The sequence below is a fragment of the Ilyonectria robusta genome, assembly GCF_021365365.1.
Source record: "Ilyonectria robusta strain PMI_751 chromosome Unknown BGZ61scaffold_13, whole genome shotgun sequence".
NCBI classification, from domain to species: Eukaryota; Fungi; Ascomycota; class Sordariomycetes; order Hypocreales; family Nectriaceae; genus Ilyonectria; species Ilyonectria robusta.
Window position 1 is genome coordinate 985,529 of NW_025764447.1, and position 15,459 is coordinate 1,000,987.

Consider the following 15,459-nt stretch of genomic DNA (forward strand, 5'->3'; position numbering starts at 1 on the left):
CTTGTCCTGGTGCGACTGCAAAAGATTCGATGAAGGTAGAGATGATGCTGTGTTCGAACAGGGGGGTCTCGGAGGGTTCGAACAGCCGGCAGGGATGAATACTAAGAGTCTCTGCGTCTTCGACACGCCTTGGTATTACCCTCCGTTCTTCCGAGGTATGAACTATGAACACCCCTGTGTATGCTCCGGGACATGGCTTTCCCACCCGCCCACAAGGGGAGCACACCGGTTGTCGCTCATCACACTAGCGAAAGTTAACACAGGAGTACTATTAATCAAGAATGCCTCGATGATTTACCTTGATTTTGCGTTGTAGACACCTACCGCATCCTCGACTTCGACTTACCGATCGAACCATCGTAGAATTGTCGTAGACGTTGATGACAAGGAGGAGGATGATGTGAGATGATGAGACAAAAGAGACGAAAAGTGGAACATCATTGATCCGACCATGGTCGCCAGATTCGCGCTACCAGAGGACTGCGCCTCTCCAATAAGTTCAATGTCACAAATAAGGCGGCCGCCACTTGTCCACAATTTAAATCAACACATGTTTCACCTTAAAGTAGTGTACAGAATACTGAAAATTGAATAAATAAAGTGGAACGATAAAAATGAAGTGACTAGTAACAGAGAAATGGTGTAACCTAAAAGTCTTTGCTCTGAGCAGCCGCTTCGATCGGAACCAGCCACGAGGCCCTCTCCGGAACATAGAACTCTGCATCCACCTTTCCATCCAATTTCTTCGCATCTGTCAATGTTCCCGCCTGTATCAGCTTCACACCTTTGAACTGCGCTGCCGTAGCCTCCTTCCACAAAGTGCATCCACAGTCAGGGCAGAAGAAAACAGTGAGCGTCATTCCATACTCATGCTCTGCTGCGTAAGACTTGGGTTGTCCCTTTGTGAGAGTGAACTTGTCCTCGGGAATGACGAAGTTGAGGGTATTGGTTGCACCGGAAATTTTGCGGCAAGGGGTACAATAACAGAGAGCCTGACTATGTGTAAGCTACCGCAAACAATCACTGGAGACATTTGGAGGATAATACCCTCATGACCGGCTCGTCGGTATAAGAGTAGGCAGAATTGCCGCAGAGGCAAGAACCAGAGGTTACAGCAGCCATGTCGAATGAAGTTGATTGAATATATGAGTGTGGGTTTCGAGTACGAACGGTCGAGTGATTGAGTACATATCGGCAACGGGGGAGCAGCGTTGATATAAATATTCATGAGATACTTCAAACTATGTCACTCAATTTGCCTCTAACACAGTCTGTTCTTTACACCAACCTCAAAAAACCACCAATTCAGTTAGCTTTCCGAGGTTGTCAGCCAGGTGTCACCGCTACCTTTTAGGCTTGGTGTTTGTCCGTCTTTGGGCGGAGTTACCCCGCGCAGCTGAGCGTCTGCTCCCACCGGATGACGACTCATTTATCTCACATAAGCAAGCCGATTGTCTTGGTGAAGATGATTGGAGCAATCAATAAATGGGTGAAGAGAACAGTGGAGCAAGCATGCCGAGACAGATTCCTCGGGCCAGTTACAAACGATCACAAACGATTGCTCTCCACGTCAACCTGTAGCTCGGAAAACTAACCTGATTTGGCTTTTTTTTGGACAAGTCCAATGGACTTATTCTTTACCACGGTGACAGCTTCCAATGTCCATTTAAAGTCCATTTATATCAAGTAGAAACCTTACTGCTTGAAGTGGCGATTTTCTTACCACCCTCCCTCTTCTGTCATCTGACACTTCACCATGGTCCTGCCTCCAACTAACACCGTGCTTGATGCCATTGGCAACACACCCTGCGTCAGCCTCAAACACATCGTCCCGGAAGGCTATGCCAATGTTTTTCTCAAGCTTGAGTATTTCAACCCGACCGGCTCATACAAAGACCGAATGGCAAAGGCCATGGTCGAGGAGGCTGAGAAAAGAGGCGACATCAAAGCGGGGATGACGGTGGTCGAAGCAAGCGGCGGAAGTACCGGGTCGTCATTGGCGCTTGTCTGCGCAGCCAAGGGCCACAAATGTCGTGTGGTAACTTCAAATGCCTTTGCCACTGAAAAGCTCCAGACGATGCGAGCTTTCGGCACCCAAGTCGACATCATCCAAAGTCCCTCCGGCAAAATCCACGCTGATCTCATCCCATCGATGATCCGACGAGTAACAGAATACTCGAAAGATCCTCAAGTTTACTGGACTGATCAGTTCAATAACCGCGATGCTTTCATGGGATACCGGGTGCTGGGCTCAGAGCTGACAGACCAATTCCCAAACGGGGTCGATGCATTCTGCGGCGCTGTTGGAACTGCCGGTATGGCTATGGGTGTCGCTGACGTTCTGAAAAGCCGTTGGCCTGAGTGTCGTGTCGCGATTCTCGAACCCGCATCGTCGCCTTGCATTTCTGAAGGTCGAGCTGGAACCCACCATATTGAGGGTATCGGAATCGGGATTGTCCCGCCACTTCTCAACGAGGATTTGTACGACGATGCTTGGGCTATCGAGGAAGAGGAAGCTAGGGTAATGTGCCGTCGGCTAGCCAGGGAGGAAGGTCTTTTGGTGGGAACTTCGACAGGGTTGAATGTTGTCGGCGCTCTTAGACTTGCCAAGGAATTGGGTTCGGGCAAGACGGTAATTACAGTTGCTTGCGATACAGGACTCAAGTACATGAATGGTGACTTGTTCGCTGAAACTTGAGACGGTCTAGGGTGGCCAGAATAACGGGTAACTTTCTCCTTATTGACGGGTCATGCGATCTCTGCTCTTCGCTGAATAGCACGTTATGACAATCTAGTAGCGAGAATTTAATAACGAATAATGTATATCCCTTCTTGATGAATGGCAATTTGATATGGCTCTACATAATAACACTATAGCAATAGTAAAAGCCATGTGCCAGACTAACCTGACTTGACTATGTAGTCCGACCAATTCACAAGCAGTCTAACAACGCTCTAGAAGTTAAGCACCACCTCTAAGATACTCTGAATAGAACCCGGAACTGTAACGACTGAGCGAATCTCAAAGTGTTCATCTGCCTCTTTGATCAATGCGTCCCACTGCTCTATCGTCCGCTCAAGGTTGTTAAAGACCGCCAACATTTGCAAGTCAAGGCAAGATGCCATTCGATGGGCCGTTACAGGCAGGATACGATTGCCTTCTTGATCGAAAGCTGCTGGCTGAACATTCTCACAGAGAAGAATAACAGCTCCTGGCTTGAGATTATGTTTCAAGTTCTGCAGGATTGAAATGGCTTGCTTGTTTGGCCAATCGTGCAGAATCATTTTCAACATATATACATCGGCTGATATAGGCTGTGGCGTAAAGAAGTCGTGTGTCTGAAAGGATATCCGCGATACCAAGTCTGCAGGTAGATTTGATTGGAATCTGGCTTCGTTTGCCGACTGATCTTGGACAATGAACTTGAGTGAAGGAAACGACATAGCCAAGTTCATTGCATCGTGCCCTGAGGAGCCTCCGACCTGATCAGGTTCAGTCATCATCGATCAACATGTTTTCTTGGAGTCAAGGATCAAAGGGACTGGATCTGAAATGAAATGGTAGCATCGAACTCACATCAACTACCGTTGCGTTTCCCAAGCGTGCCCAATCGTATGTACTCAAAAGATCCTCTGTCTTGACAGCTGAACTCAAAGCAGCTGCCTGCATCGCCTCTGCAAAACGATTAACGCGGTAATCTGATGGCATTCCCTCCGGTGTCCTCTCTAGATACTCCCAAAGCGACGAGGGATGGCCGACGCGGTCAAAATCAGCAATTGCGCAGCCAGACTGTAAGATATCATCGCTTGGCACATCCTTGCCTACACTGAACTTTTTGAGAGACTCTGGCAGATAAACGATCCCAGGTCGCATGTCCTCCATATTGTGTGCCACCCAGCTCCGCCAGATTGGGTTCTTAGACATAAACGCCGTAGTGGATGTGTGGACAATTTTACCTGAATAAGACGGCTTTTCGTCAAACAACCTCATGGTCATGGCGTGACGAAGGATTCGTCGCACAAGAGACTCTGGAAGCGTAGTTCGGGCAGCGATGTCGCTGTAAGTGGCGGATCCTCCAACCGGCACAGAGGTGAAGAAGCCAAATCGATTGAGAACATCGAGGATGGTCGTATCATGGTTCCACTGCATTTCATACAGTCAGTTGCATTCTTATTGGTATGGATAAATGCTTACAAAAAGCGGTTGCAAAAATCCCATGTCTGCTGGCCCAAGAGCCAAATGATACAAGTCTGAAGCCGCCTCAAGGAGCTGAAACCGGAGACCCGTCACCAATTCATTTTTGGGGTACTGCTCCAGGCCGCCTTCTTCAAATGATGGGGCAGAATGCCCATTCTGCTCCAAGTATGCTGTAAGGGCTTTGGCAGTCTCAGAGATAGCTTCTGCCAGGCAATTTATAGTTGCTTCCGATACAGCCATCCTGAAGCCAGTACACAAGTGGTGGTTAAGAATAAAATAGTGTGTCAAGTAGATGCAGGGAGAACAGAGCTTGTAGAGGTTTTCAATCACCGTGGCGAACCCCATTTAAACAAACTGCTTAGCAATCGAAGCCTCCGGTAACTATGGACCCCGTGCAGCAAACTATAGCGAGTGGTAATAAGGATCCTTATCTGTTTCGTACTGAATACGATGCCGTCATGCTATTCTGACATAACCTTGACCTCGCAATCTATTTAATTACTCAGCTCCTTCCTATTCCAGTGTCCCACTTGATAAGTTATACTTTTTGAGTGTCGGCCCAAATCCTGCAGATATCAGTTCATCATATGGGGACCGGTATTTGTAAACGTCGACGCCGAACAGCGACAAGACCTTGCTCGATAGGTACCTGGGAGCTCAAGCATCACACTAGCCACCACAATCGTTATCAATTTTGAGTCTCCAGTTCATTGACGCGGGAGCTAGGACTGTCAGAACATGCCCGGTGTATATTTTGCCTAATTGCCGAGGTCCACAAGACATGCCAGTATTTGGAATTTAGGCAGTTTCTTTGCTATTCGGCTGATTATTCACTCGGTAATAAGCACCAGCGGCCGCTTGAGTATTCGAGTCCCTCGGGTATCCTGCACTATCCCGCGGAGTTAGGGATCGGATACTCCAGACACCCTATCCCCGTCTATCCCGCGGGACAATTCCGTTCCGGCTGAAATTTTAGCCCTCTAGAGAGTAATACGAAACCATGTAGAAACTGCACCAGGCGATAAACTCCCACAATGGCTATGAAAACAGTGGTGATCTTGATTGATTGACGTGGTGAGGTCATATCACTGGCCACACGTTCGAAGAATGGGGCTATGGTGGTGCAATACACTCCCTTTGCAATAACGCCATGCTTGTGTGCGATTATATTGATTCCGATAAATATCTCCAGAACTACTCATCGGTTGAGCTCTGTGCCATGAAGATCAGGATGTGAGGGATACAGCTTCAGGACTGGGTATTCGCCACTCGACTCCTTGAGTTACACCCAGATTTGATGCTCAGTATCGCCATCTTCAAGTACATACGACCATAGCTCTTAGAAAATACGGGATCCCGTCCGCTCTCCCTTAGTCAAGCTGAGAAGCGGTGGATTAGTACTCGGGTCGGTGACGACCGGGGAATCCCCACTGTTGTATGTTTTTTTTTTGCGTCTTATGCTAATAGTCTTCTTTTTGTCAATGCTTCTCAACACCACCACCCGCATATGTGGTCACAGCTGTTGGAAAATCTGGAGTCCCGTCTGGTTTTTGTCTTCGGGACTTGATCTCCTCTCTCCTTACCTATGGGCCTCCAGAGAAAGAAAACCAGCTACCCTAAATTAGTTGGCGATTGATCCAGCCTTGAAATGAGTTAACTCGGCGGTGAACGTGTTCATAATCAGTTGCGGTTGCTCACTCGTCACGTGGCTCGTGAGGTTAGGCTTACTTGGGCTTACATGCTTCAGCCTCATACGTGCGGACCCCTCATCTGCAGGAATTGAGATCCAACCCTCTAACCAACTTTCAACAATATCCCTCAACGAAGCGGCCTGGTTCTCATTCAACAACGATGGAGGCAATCGGCGTCGCTGCCAACGTCATCGCAGTTGTTGATTTATCTGTCAAGGTCGCGTCACTCTGTTTGCAGTACGCCAAAGATGTCAGAAATGCCGCCGCCGACATCGAACGCCTTCGAGAAGAGGTGACCAATCTACGAAAGGTCTCCGAACAAGTCCGAGACTTACTGGATGGCCCAAACGGGGCGAGGCTCAAAAACTCCCAGAATCTAGATGATGTCCTGGGGCGCAGTGTCTCTCACCTTCTTGAGCTAGAACGGAACCTCAAGCCTAAAACCTCCAGCAAGGTCAAGCGAAGGCTAGGTCTGCGTGCATTCCAATGGCCCTTTCAACGTGAAGAACACGAGGCTTTAATTAAAAACCTTCGGCAACTCAGCCAGACAGTATCTCAGACTCTCCAAGTAGATCAAACGTAAGACCCTATTCACACCCTTCTTAATCACATTCTAATCAGCCTCTGATTTAGTGGAGTCCTCCTCGACGTCGACCAAAACGTCGTGCGAATTGACAAAAGTCTCCTCAACCTCGAACAAAAGACACTCCTTGGTACGCTGCCAGTAGCGACAGGGGCGTCTTTCGACTCTCGCGACGAGGAACATAATCCGACTTGTCTGCAAAACACGCGGGTTGATCTCCTACTCCGAATACATGAATGGGCGAATGACCCTGATGCGAAGCCTCTTTTTTGGCTTAATGGAATGGCTGGAACGGGGAAGTCTACCATATCTCGCACCGTCGCTCGGCAGTTTGCGCAGTCTAAACAACTCAGTGGAAGTTTCTTCTTCAAGAGAGGAGAGGCAGACCGGGGCAGCTTATCCAAGTTTTTCACCACCATTGCAGCCCAATTGGCAGAAAGACATCCTATCATTGCACCACACATCAAATCGGCTGTTGATGCCAACCCTTATGTCGCTGGAAAAGCCATACAAGACCAGTTTGATAAGCTGATTTTACAGCCGTTAGGCAGTATTCCCCCTAATACTTGGAGGGCGACTTCGCTGGTATTTGTCATTGATGCTCTTGACGAGTGCGATGAAGACAAAGATGTCAAGCTCATCATCAACCTCTTCTCACGTACGAAAGAACTACAACTTCCGAAGCTAAGATTCCTCATCACCAGTAGGCCAGAATTGCCTATTCGTCTCGGTTTTAATGCTGTGGAGGGTGCATACCAGGATCTGATTCTCCATGAAATACCACACGACATTATTGAGCACGACATTGCCGCCTTCTTGGAATATGAGCTCATTAAAATCAACAAAGAGTTCAATTCATCTGTATCCGCTGACCGGCAGCTCCCAACCGATTGGCCTGGAACGGAACAGATGCAAATTCTTATCAAGATGGCCATTCCGCTCTTCATATTTGCTGCGACAGTGTGTCGCTTCCTCGCCGATCGAAGAGGTGGCCGGAGTCCGAGCGAAAAGCTCCAAACTGTGCTACAATTACAAACTAGGAGCCAGAAATCCAAGCTGGATGCAACCTATCTACCAATTTTGGCCAACCTCATTGATGGATTGGATGGAGAAGACAAGGAATTTACGCTACGGCAATTTCGAGACATCGTCGGCCCTATTGTCATTTTAGAAAGTCCCCTGTCAACATCCGCGCTTGCCCGAATTCTCAAGGTGTCGAAAGATGCAGTCTATAGCCAACTAGACATGCTTCATTCAGTCCTAAGTATTCCCATGTCACCTGAGTCTCCCGTGAGACTGCTACATCTATCCTTCCGCGAGTTTCTAGTGGATCCTGAGAAACGGGAAAAGAACCCGTTTTGGGTGGATGAACGAGACACTCATAAGAAGATGGCTATAAATTGCCTGCGAGTTATGAATGAGCACTTGCGGACAGACATTTGCCGCCTTGGGAGACCGGGAAAACGACGCTTGTCTGTTGCGACTCAAGCTGCAGACTCATCCATGCCGCCAGAATTGCAATATTCATGTCTTTACTGGGTATATCACATACAACAAGCATCGCAACTTCTTGATGACAGCAGCGAGGTCTATGAGTTTCTGTTGAGCCATATTCTGCATTGGCTGGAGGCATTGGGACTTATGGGAAGGGCTTCAGAAGGCTTGAAGATTCTCAAGGCTTTGCCATCAGTTCTAAATGTAAGTGGTCATTAAATAGTAACGTTACAAATAAACTAACTCTTCAAAGCCAGAGGGGAGTGAAAAGCTAGGTGCCTTTTTGCAAGACGCTTTACGAATGGCTCTGGCGAATTTATCGACAATGGACTCTGCACCGCTTCAGATCTACTCTTCCATCCTTGCCTTTGCGCCGAAGAACAGTCTGGTACGACAAGTCTTTGAAAATCAGATCCCTGAGTGGATGACTCTTAGGCCAGAACCGGAGGACGATTGGGACCAATGTCAGCAGATCTTAGAAGGCCACGAGGAAATGGTAAAATCAGTGACATTTTCGCCTGATGGTACCCTCATAGCTTCGGCCTCAAATGATGAGACGGTTCGTATCTGGCGCAGCGACGATGGAGCCTGTGTGCAGGAGCTCAGGGGTCACGATTCCACGACGACTTCAGTGGCTTTTTCGCCCGATGGTACACTCCTGGCCTCGGCTTCAGACGATATGACAGTCCGGATCTGGCGCTGTGATGATGGAGTTTGTGTTCAAACACTCAAGGGCCATGATAATGCGGTCAGTTCAGTGGCTTTTTCGCCCGATGGCATGCTCTTAGCCACGGCTTCAGATGATAGGACAGTCCGGATGTGGCGCAGCAAGGATGGCGCCTGTGTGCAGGAGCTGAAGGGCCATACGGACTGGATAAGATCAGTGGCCTTTTCGCCTGATGGCTTGCTTATAGCCTCGGCCTCAGGTGATGAGACAATCCGGATCTGGCGCACCGAAGATGGAACATGTTTGCGGGAACTGAAGGGCCATTCTAACTGGATAAATTCAGTGACATTTTCGCCTGATGGCACACTCTTAGCTACGGCTTCGAGCGATGAGACAGTCCGCGTCTGGCGCAGCACAGATGGCGTCTGTGTGCAGGAGCTGAAGGGCTATGAAGCCCGGGTGACTTCAGTGGCCTTTTCGCCTGATGGCACACTCTTAGCTACGACTTCGAGCGATGAGACAGTCCGTGTCTTGCGCAGCAAGGATGGCACCTGCATACAAGAGCTCAAGAGCGGCAGTGCAATGACCTCGGTGGCCTTTTCGCCTGACGGCACATTCTTAGTCTCGGCTTCGGAAGATTCCACAGTCCGGATCTGGAGCTTCGATGACAGCGCCAGTGTGCAGAAGCCTAAGGGTCATGCAGACTGGATAGATTCAGTGACCTTTTCGCCTGATGGTACACTCATAGCGTCAGGTTCAAGCGATAAGACGATCCGGATCTGGCGCAGTGACGATGGTGTCTGTGTGCAGGAGCTTAAGGGCCATATAACCAGGGTGACTGAAGTGGCCTTTTCGCCTAATGGCACACTTATAGCTTCATCTGACGATAGGACGATCCGGATTTGGCGCAGCAATGACGGTGCCTGTATGCAGGAGCTCATCGGCCATATTGGCAAAATATCATCATTAGCCTTTGCGCCTGATAGTATGTCTGTAGCATCGGCTGCGCAAGATAAGACAGTCCGAATCTGGCGCACTGACGATGGTGCCATGCAAAATCTCGAGGGTCACAAGTCTGGGGTATATTCAGTCGTCTTTTCACCCGATGGTAGACAAATTGCCTCAACTTCAGGTGATAGGAGGGTCCGACTGTGGCTCAGCGAGAGTGGCGCCTGTGTGCAAGATCTAGAGGTGCCTATCAACGCCGTATCGGCATTCTTTTCGCCTGATAGTACACTCTTAGCCTCGGTTTCAGTCGATGACACGATGCGGATCTGGCGTACTAAGGATGGAACGTATTTAAAAATGCTAAAGGGCCACCCCCGGAGAACTCCAGTCCATTTTTCGTCTGATAGTACACTCGTGGCCTCAGCTCCAGACAGTACGACGCTCCGGGTCTGGCGCATCGAGGACGGCGTCCGAGTTCAGGACATCCGAGACACTTGGACTTCACGCCTTCAATTTGACCTTTCGGAGCCAAACATTCTTACTGACCAGAGCCCCATCACTCTTCGCGACACTGCTCCGTCCAGTCAGGTGGCTACTAGACCACTTTTCAAATGTCTCGATGATGTTTCGATTAGTCCGGATGGCTCTTGGATATTATGGCGGGGTGCTCAAATACTTTGGCTGCCTCCTCCATTTCGCGGTATGCGCTCAGAAGTCTACGGATCTACTGTGGTACTCGGCTGTTCGTCTGGGAGAGTGATTGTTATGAGATTTAAGGATCCAGGATTTTAGAATAAATGTTTACTGGGGTTGATTGTGGGCAAACCACCTGCCAACATTGTCCCGAATGCCAACGGGTATGCTCATTCGCCCCAATGTGACTTATTCGCACCGCAGCAGTAGGTCGCCCGGTACTCCGTATACAGCATTCTTGATGCTAAGGTTATTGAACACACTGTCATAAGCGAAGAAACATCACTGGTGTTATCTACCCGTAGATGCATGAGATTTACGAACCAATAGTAGGAACACAATGGATTGCATCCGGCACTGAAGCTTGCCGGACTGGAGAAACATCAATCTCGTGCACCAAGTGAACACAATAGCCGCAGGGCCAGCAAACTTCTGGGTGTCTAAGAGAAATGTCACTACCATGTCAACCCTTTAGAGACACAAGACGGCCGAAGCGGAGCAGCGAAGCAAAGGTGGCTACGGGTACTTCCTCTGGAGTGCTCGTGGCGCGTCACCCTTTTCGTGCGTGTTTTTGGGCCCAGCGACGGCAAATGGCCGCTCTATCATTTTTATATTCGTTCACTGAATCACTTCTATCATCTTAATGCATGATGACGGCTGTGACTCTTCCCTGGAATATCCTCTCGGGTTTCCCGATGACCTTCCACCATCCATCGTCAAGGATCCTGGAAGACCCCATCCAAGATTTGGAGAATCAGGGCATGGGTAATGAACGAGTTGCTCTTAGCATCTTGGGATAGTCAAGGTCATCCACCTGAGCGAGTGGCTGACGGTTCCTCACTCATGTGCTGAAGTGGCAACCAGTGCACGGTTCGATCCCGCAGCTCCTGTACGGTGGCGAGAGGATTCAGGGCGCTGTTGTCAGATTCGTCATTGCGGTCACTGACTCCGGTGAGACGGCCTTAGGGTCTAAATGAAGGCAGTTAAGGGGCCGAACTGTGGTGGCTTTTGGATCTCTAATCTCACATTGATGCGTACGGCCACCCAATCCCAAATTCCAGCATCAAACAGCCACATCAAACAACTCTCTTCACTTGAGCCGTCCTGCAAAAGACGCTGAGGTACTTTTGGTGACCTTGGCGAGAAATTAAATGACAATGCACCTCAGTTTAGTCGCAATGGGATCTAGAAGCGTCCTCGTCCTTTCTGAATGTCGAATTATCTTGTAACTGAATAGCTAGCCAAAGCACGATCCTATCTTGGACGCAAAACCCACAAGGCCAGAATTTGCCCAATCCAACTTCAATCAAATGGCTCATAGGCTAAAACGCCAAAGTTACTACAGCAGAGGTCGTACCTGTTCTTTTCGAGAAACTCGTTCAAGTAGTCACGGAGGTCCGGTAAGCAAGCCCAGCCCCACCCAAATTCAATGCTATCCCATGTAGAGTACCAGCCCTTATCGTAATCGGCGACTTCAACATATCTTCCAGAGCTGTTGTAGAAGACATGGCGTTTGTCTTCTTCGAACGGGACCTCAGGCCTCCGCTTTAAACGGGGGTCGATGAGCCATATGCGGAGCTCAGGAGATACAGAAAAAGCGGCTTCCTCGAAACAGTCAGTGACTTTTTTGCTGAATTCACCGTGAATGTAATAGTCTTCCTCAGGCATCGGTTGCGGGGCTGTAGGAAAGGGTGGCACATGGTAGTCGTGCTTTGGGTCGAACTCGATAGCAATGTGTTTGAGCTGGAACCCATGGCAATAGGAAAACAACTGTGCGGAGACCGAAATAGAAGACCATGTAACTGTGCTGAAGTTATATGGCTGGAGACAGAAGAGATCTCTTTTTGGAATAACCGTAAAGCATTGCGTCTCGCCGTTTGACGTAAAGATTCCCGTCGCTGGAGTGTCATGTCGTGGATCCTGAAAGTCCCAGCGGTAGTCAGCAGGGTCCTTTGGGCGATTGGCCCTCCAAGTGCGCGTGTCAAATCGCTTCTCCATGATGTCTCTAGATTCCTTGCACGCTGTCCACATGCCGCTATCGGTCAAATAGATTGAAGGATTGGACACGGTCCATGAAATTGTTTTAATGTCCGACTTGTTACTGCGAGGTGCCGCTAAGTCGCAATATTCCGGGACCTTGTGATGCATAGCATAGCTTTGCAAAGCGGATAACTCCTCCGCTTTTTGGGCGTTGAATATGGTAAAACAGTGAGCTGACGGCCGATCAGGGCGCAGAGCGAGAGTCCATATTTGCTCTCGCAGCTCGAATGGCAGCTCGCAGAACGAATGGAAGGTCGAGGCCGCCATTTTGTATGGCTGAAGGACCGAAGGACTCAGGAGTGTGTGAGGAGGGCCGTGGAAGATTTTGTGACACGCGAGCGAGAAAGTTTGGAAGGGTATTGTCGAGGAGTGAAAGTTGAATGGACGGCAAAGGGCGAGGGCAGTGGGATAAATACTTATTCGCCGACCTTACCTTGTTGGAGCGGAGGGGCGGGGAGACCTGGATGATTGAGTTTGCGCTGAGTAACGCAAGGGATTTGTGTTTGGGCATACCTTGTGGGCTCGAGAGGCATGGGTCCCAGTTGAAGGGGAGTGATGCCGAGACGTCACAATCTTGCTGCACATCCGCACTCAGTTAGGGCACTTGCCATGGGGCCTTTGCACGCTGCAAGCAACAAGAGAACTCACGTCTCGTTGATATGGAAACGGCCTATGTGAGATGAAATGACGCCTTTCAATGGCTACCTAGGCGTTGGGCCAAGAAGTATGGGTATTGATGCTTGAGTTCCTATTGTGGTTGCCAGTGTGTCGGTAGAGAAATTGGGTAAAGGTCTCAAGTAAGATGCACGAAGTTTGCAGCCGAAAGTCGTTCATCCAATGTGCCAGTTCGTATTAGGGTATGATTTATCGCCGATATCAGGGTCAAGGTAAAGATTATGGATGAGGGCAAGTACTTTTATATATCTTTTGTTGTTTATTCTTATTTTATTTTATATTTATTTCAAGACGACTTCTGCTAAGCCTGTAGTCTTAACTGAAATCAAGGCCCGTGTTGGTTCCATCAAGCATCATGACCATACCAGTAGTTGGTCTGGCAAACAGGGAGCAGGCAGCGCGCCACCACCCGCGGCTGCCCAGTCGGGTGACATCGATGGAGGCTTAGCAAGCTTGGGGAGGAGTGGGCCACCATCAACAGTGAAGGGCCCCAGGACAACTGATGTCCTCAGGCCCTGGCATGGAAACTGAGTGGGTGTGCGTAGGTTTCGACCTGGCGACGGGAGGAAGGTGCATCGCCCAGGCCCACGTGACTGGCCTCGACGACAATGCCTCGACGACAATGCCACGACTCAGTCCCTCCACCATCAACCCAGCCATCAAGTTAACCGCATCGTTTCAAAGATAACCAAAATCCCAACAAAGCTATTCCAACGCTCAAAACTTTCCAACTTGATATCATTCAGTTATCTCAAACGATTCACAATCTCAAGGCTTGACCCCACCTTGTTACAGTTACCATGGCTAATATGTCAGGTTCTTCGTCCTCCGATCGCTCCCCCCGTCTCTCCTCCCGTCTTGAGAGTCTCATCGAAGAGCTCCAGGCGATGAGCGACAAACCAGCGTCCAACAAGAAACTGGTCAGGGAGGCATTGAAGAATGCTGCGAAGCTCCGACGACGCCCCAAGCCGGATGTTACCCCAGTTGAGTTCGCTTGCAAGGTCCTTCGCAAACTTCGCAAGTCCCAGCAGTCGCATCGTCGTTGTCAGAACAAGCTACGTCGCAGCAAGAAAACGATTCGTCGCACCAGGGAAAGGCTCAATGCGTCCCAAGAGGAGCTGCACGAGGCCAAGTACTACCTGGACATTGGTGATTGGGCGGCTCATCTCTGCACCACGGTAAAGGGGAAAAACGGAGAGGCCATTGCCCAGCAAAGAACGCGCGTAGCCAAAGGGCTTCAACTAGCTGACCCAAATCTTAGCTAGAATCAAGCTTGGGAAAGCGAGTCGGCAACGCGCTGCCTCCAAAAGTCTTCGGGCTCGAGATGCGATGACATCCTGGCCAACCTCACCGCAGAGTTCGCCTTGGTGAAGGACTGGAGAGCCAACGGCGAGGACATCACTTCGGCGCCAGACACTCCTTGTTTTGACCGTTGTCAGACCCTGTGCACCCTAGCCGAATTGGACTTTGGGAACTATCTCCAAGCTCTGAGGACGAGTACCGACCGAAACGTGTTATGCCACCACCCTCCTCCCCGCATCGAAGACCACCTCAACGCAGACAATACTGTTAATTGGCGGAGTCTGTACGAAGCGGGCGAAGACTGCAGACGGAGGATCCAACGGGATCATCGCAGTGGTCGGTTGACGAATGATAGGTTTCACCTATTCTCGAACATGATCGACTGGTGGTTCGCAAGCTACGTCCGTGGCTGGGACCAACACAACAAAGCCATACCGACACACTCTTCGATCTCAGCTACAACCAGTGCTTTAAAAGCAGTCGCGAATAGGTTGACAGTAGCGGAAACGTCCCCCCCCCCAGAACCGTACGAGCCAGGGAAGTGGGATATCATCCCACACGATGAGTGATTTCGTCGTTGACCCTTGCGTTGCCATGCTGAAGTACGCGCGCTCCGGGAGAGAGACTGATGCGAATGCTGATGTCTCGGTCTGACCTGCCATCTGGTGGAAAGCTCGCTGCCGGGAGACTGGTATGCTTGTCGCTCGACTTTGGGGTTGGTACTTGGGTCTCACGCAAGACGTGATTCCCAGTTCGACGGCCGCTTGCGGTTACCATGAACTGTGTGGTTTAGAGCCCCAGTATCGTGTAGTCGGACGGGCAACAAAATCGGACTCTGCAACCTCCACGCGGTGTTGCCTGGGAACCTGGCCTCCGTGGCCAGAGCCAGTGCAGAGACGTACGCAATGTGCACGCCGAAATATCAGATGTGAGTACTCAGGTTTGATTGCAAGGTGACATGTCCCGAATGAAACACCTCTCTAACAGGGTTGTGCAGCCGACATATACTTCCGACAGTACGAGCTACCGAGTCGCAAACTTCGAGCCTACTTTGCCCTTTGATCCGCCAATCAAGTCCCCGGTATCTCATGCCTCCACCACCCTGTCGACAGGTCGAAACGCGCACCCGCTCAGTTTCCACGTCAGGGTTTGATGACACCACCTGTCC

General features: G+C 49.9%; 6 protein-coding genes across 6 annotated transcripts; 3 read left to right on the top strand and 3 right to left on the bottom strand.

Moving 5' to 3' along the window:
* Positions 1-647: 647 nt before the first annotated feature.
* BGZ61DRAFT_423161 (Mss4-like protein) lies at positions 648-1,284 on the bottom strand (the record flags this gene model as incomplete). Its single annotated transcript, XM_046243554.1, has 2 exons — positions 1,048-1,284; positions 648-992 (listed from the first exon to the last, which is right to left on the bottom strand). The coding sequence occupies exons 1-2, from the start codon at positions 1,120-1,122 to the stop codon at positions 648-650; spliced, it is 420 nt and encodes a 139-aa protein (XP_046102919.1). The 5' UTR covers positions 1,123-1,284.
* Positions 1,285-1,681: 397 nt separating this feature from the next.
* Positions 1,682-2,813, top strand: BGZ61DRAFT_454600 (tryptophan synthase beta subunit-like PLP-dependent enzyme). The gene has a single exon (XM_046246253.1). It carries the CDS (start codon positions 1,757-1,759, stop codon positions 2,696-2,698), a length of 942 nt encoding a protein of 313 aa, XP_046102920.1. The 5' UTR covers positions 1,682-1,756; the 3' UTR covers positions 2,699-2,813.
* Positions 2,814-2,955: 142 nt separating this feature from the next.
* On the bottom strand, positions 2,956-4,438 carry BGZ61DRAFT_355682 (putative O-methyltransferase; the record flags this gene model as incomplete). The annotated part of the gene is made up of 3 exons (XM_046240727.1): positions 2,956-3,483; positions 3,578-4,144; positions 4,196-4,438. 3 exons carry the CDS (start codon positions 4,436-4,438, stop codon positions 2,956-2,958), a joined length of 1,338 nt encoding a protein of 445 aa, XP_046102921.1.
* A 1,611-nt stretch (positions 4,439-6,049) lies between these two features.
* BGZ61DRAFT_479639 (uncharacterized protein) lies at positions 6,050-6,472 on the top strand (the record flags this gene model as incomplete). The annotated part of the gene is made up of 1 exon (XM_046249120.1): positions 6,050-6,472. The coding sequence occupies one exon, from the start codon at positions 6,050-6,052 to the stop codon at positions 6,470-6,472; it is 423 nt and encodes a 140-aa protein (XP_046102922.1).
* A 5,518-nt stretch (positions 6,473-11,990) lies between these two features.
* On the bottom strand, positions 11,991-12,617 carry BGZ61DRAFT_282220 (uncharacterized protein; the record flags this gene model as incomplete). The annotated part of the gene is made up of 1 exon (XM_046238470.1): positions 11,991-12,617. A coding segment is annotated over one exon (627 nt), but the record flags the coding sequence as incomplete, so codon positions are not given.
* A 1,709-nt stretch (positions 12,618-14,326) lies between these two features.
* On the top strand, positions 14,327-14,860 carry BGZ61DRAFT_548387 (uncharacterized protein; the record flags this gene model as incomplete). The annotated part of the gene is made up of 1 exon (XM_046255393.1): positions 14,327-14,860. A coding segment is annotated over one exon (534 nt), but the record flags the coding sequence as incomplete, so codon positions are not given.
* Positions 14,861-15,459: the final 599 nt, after the last annotated feature.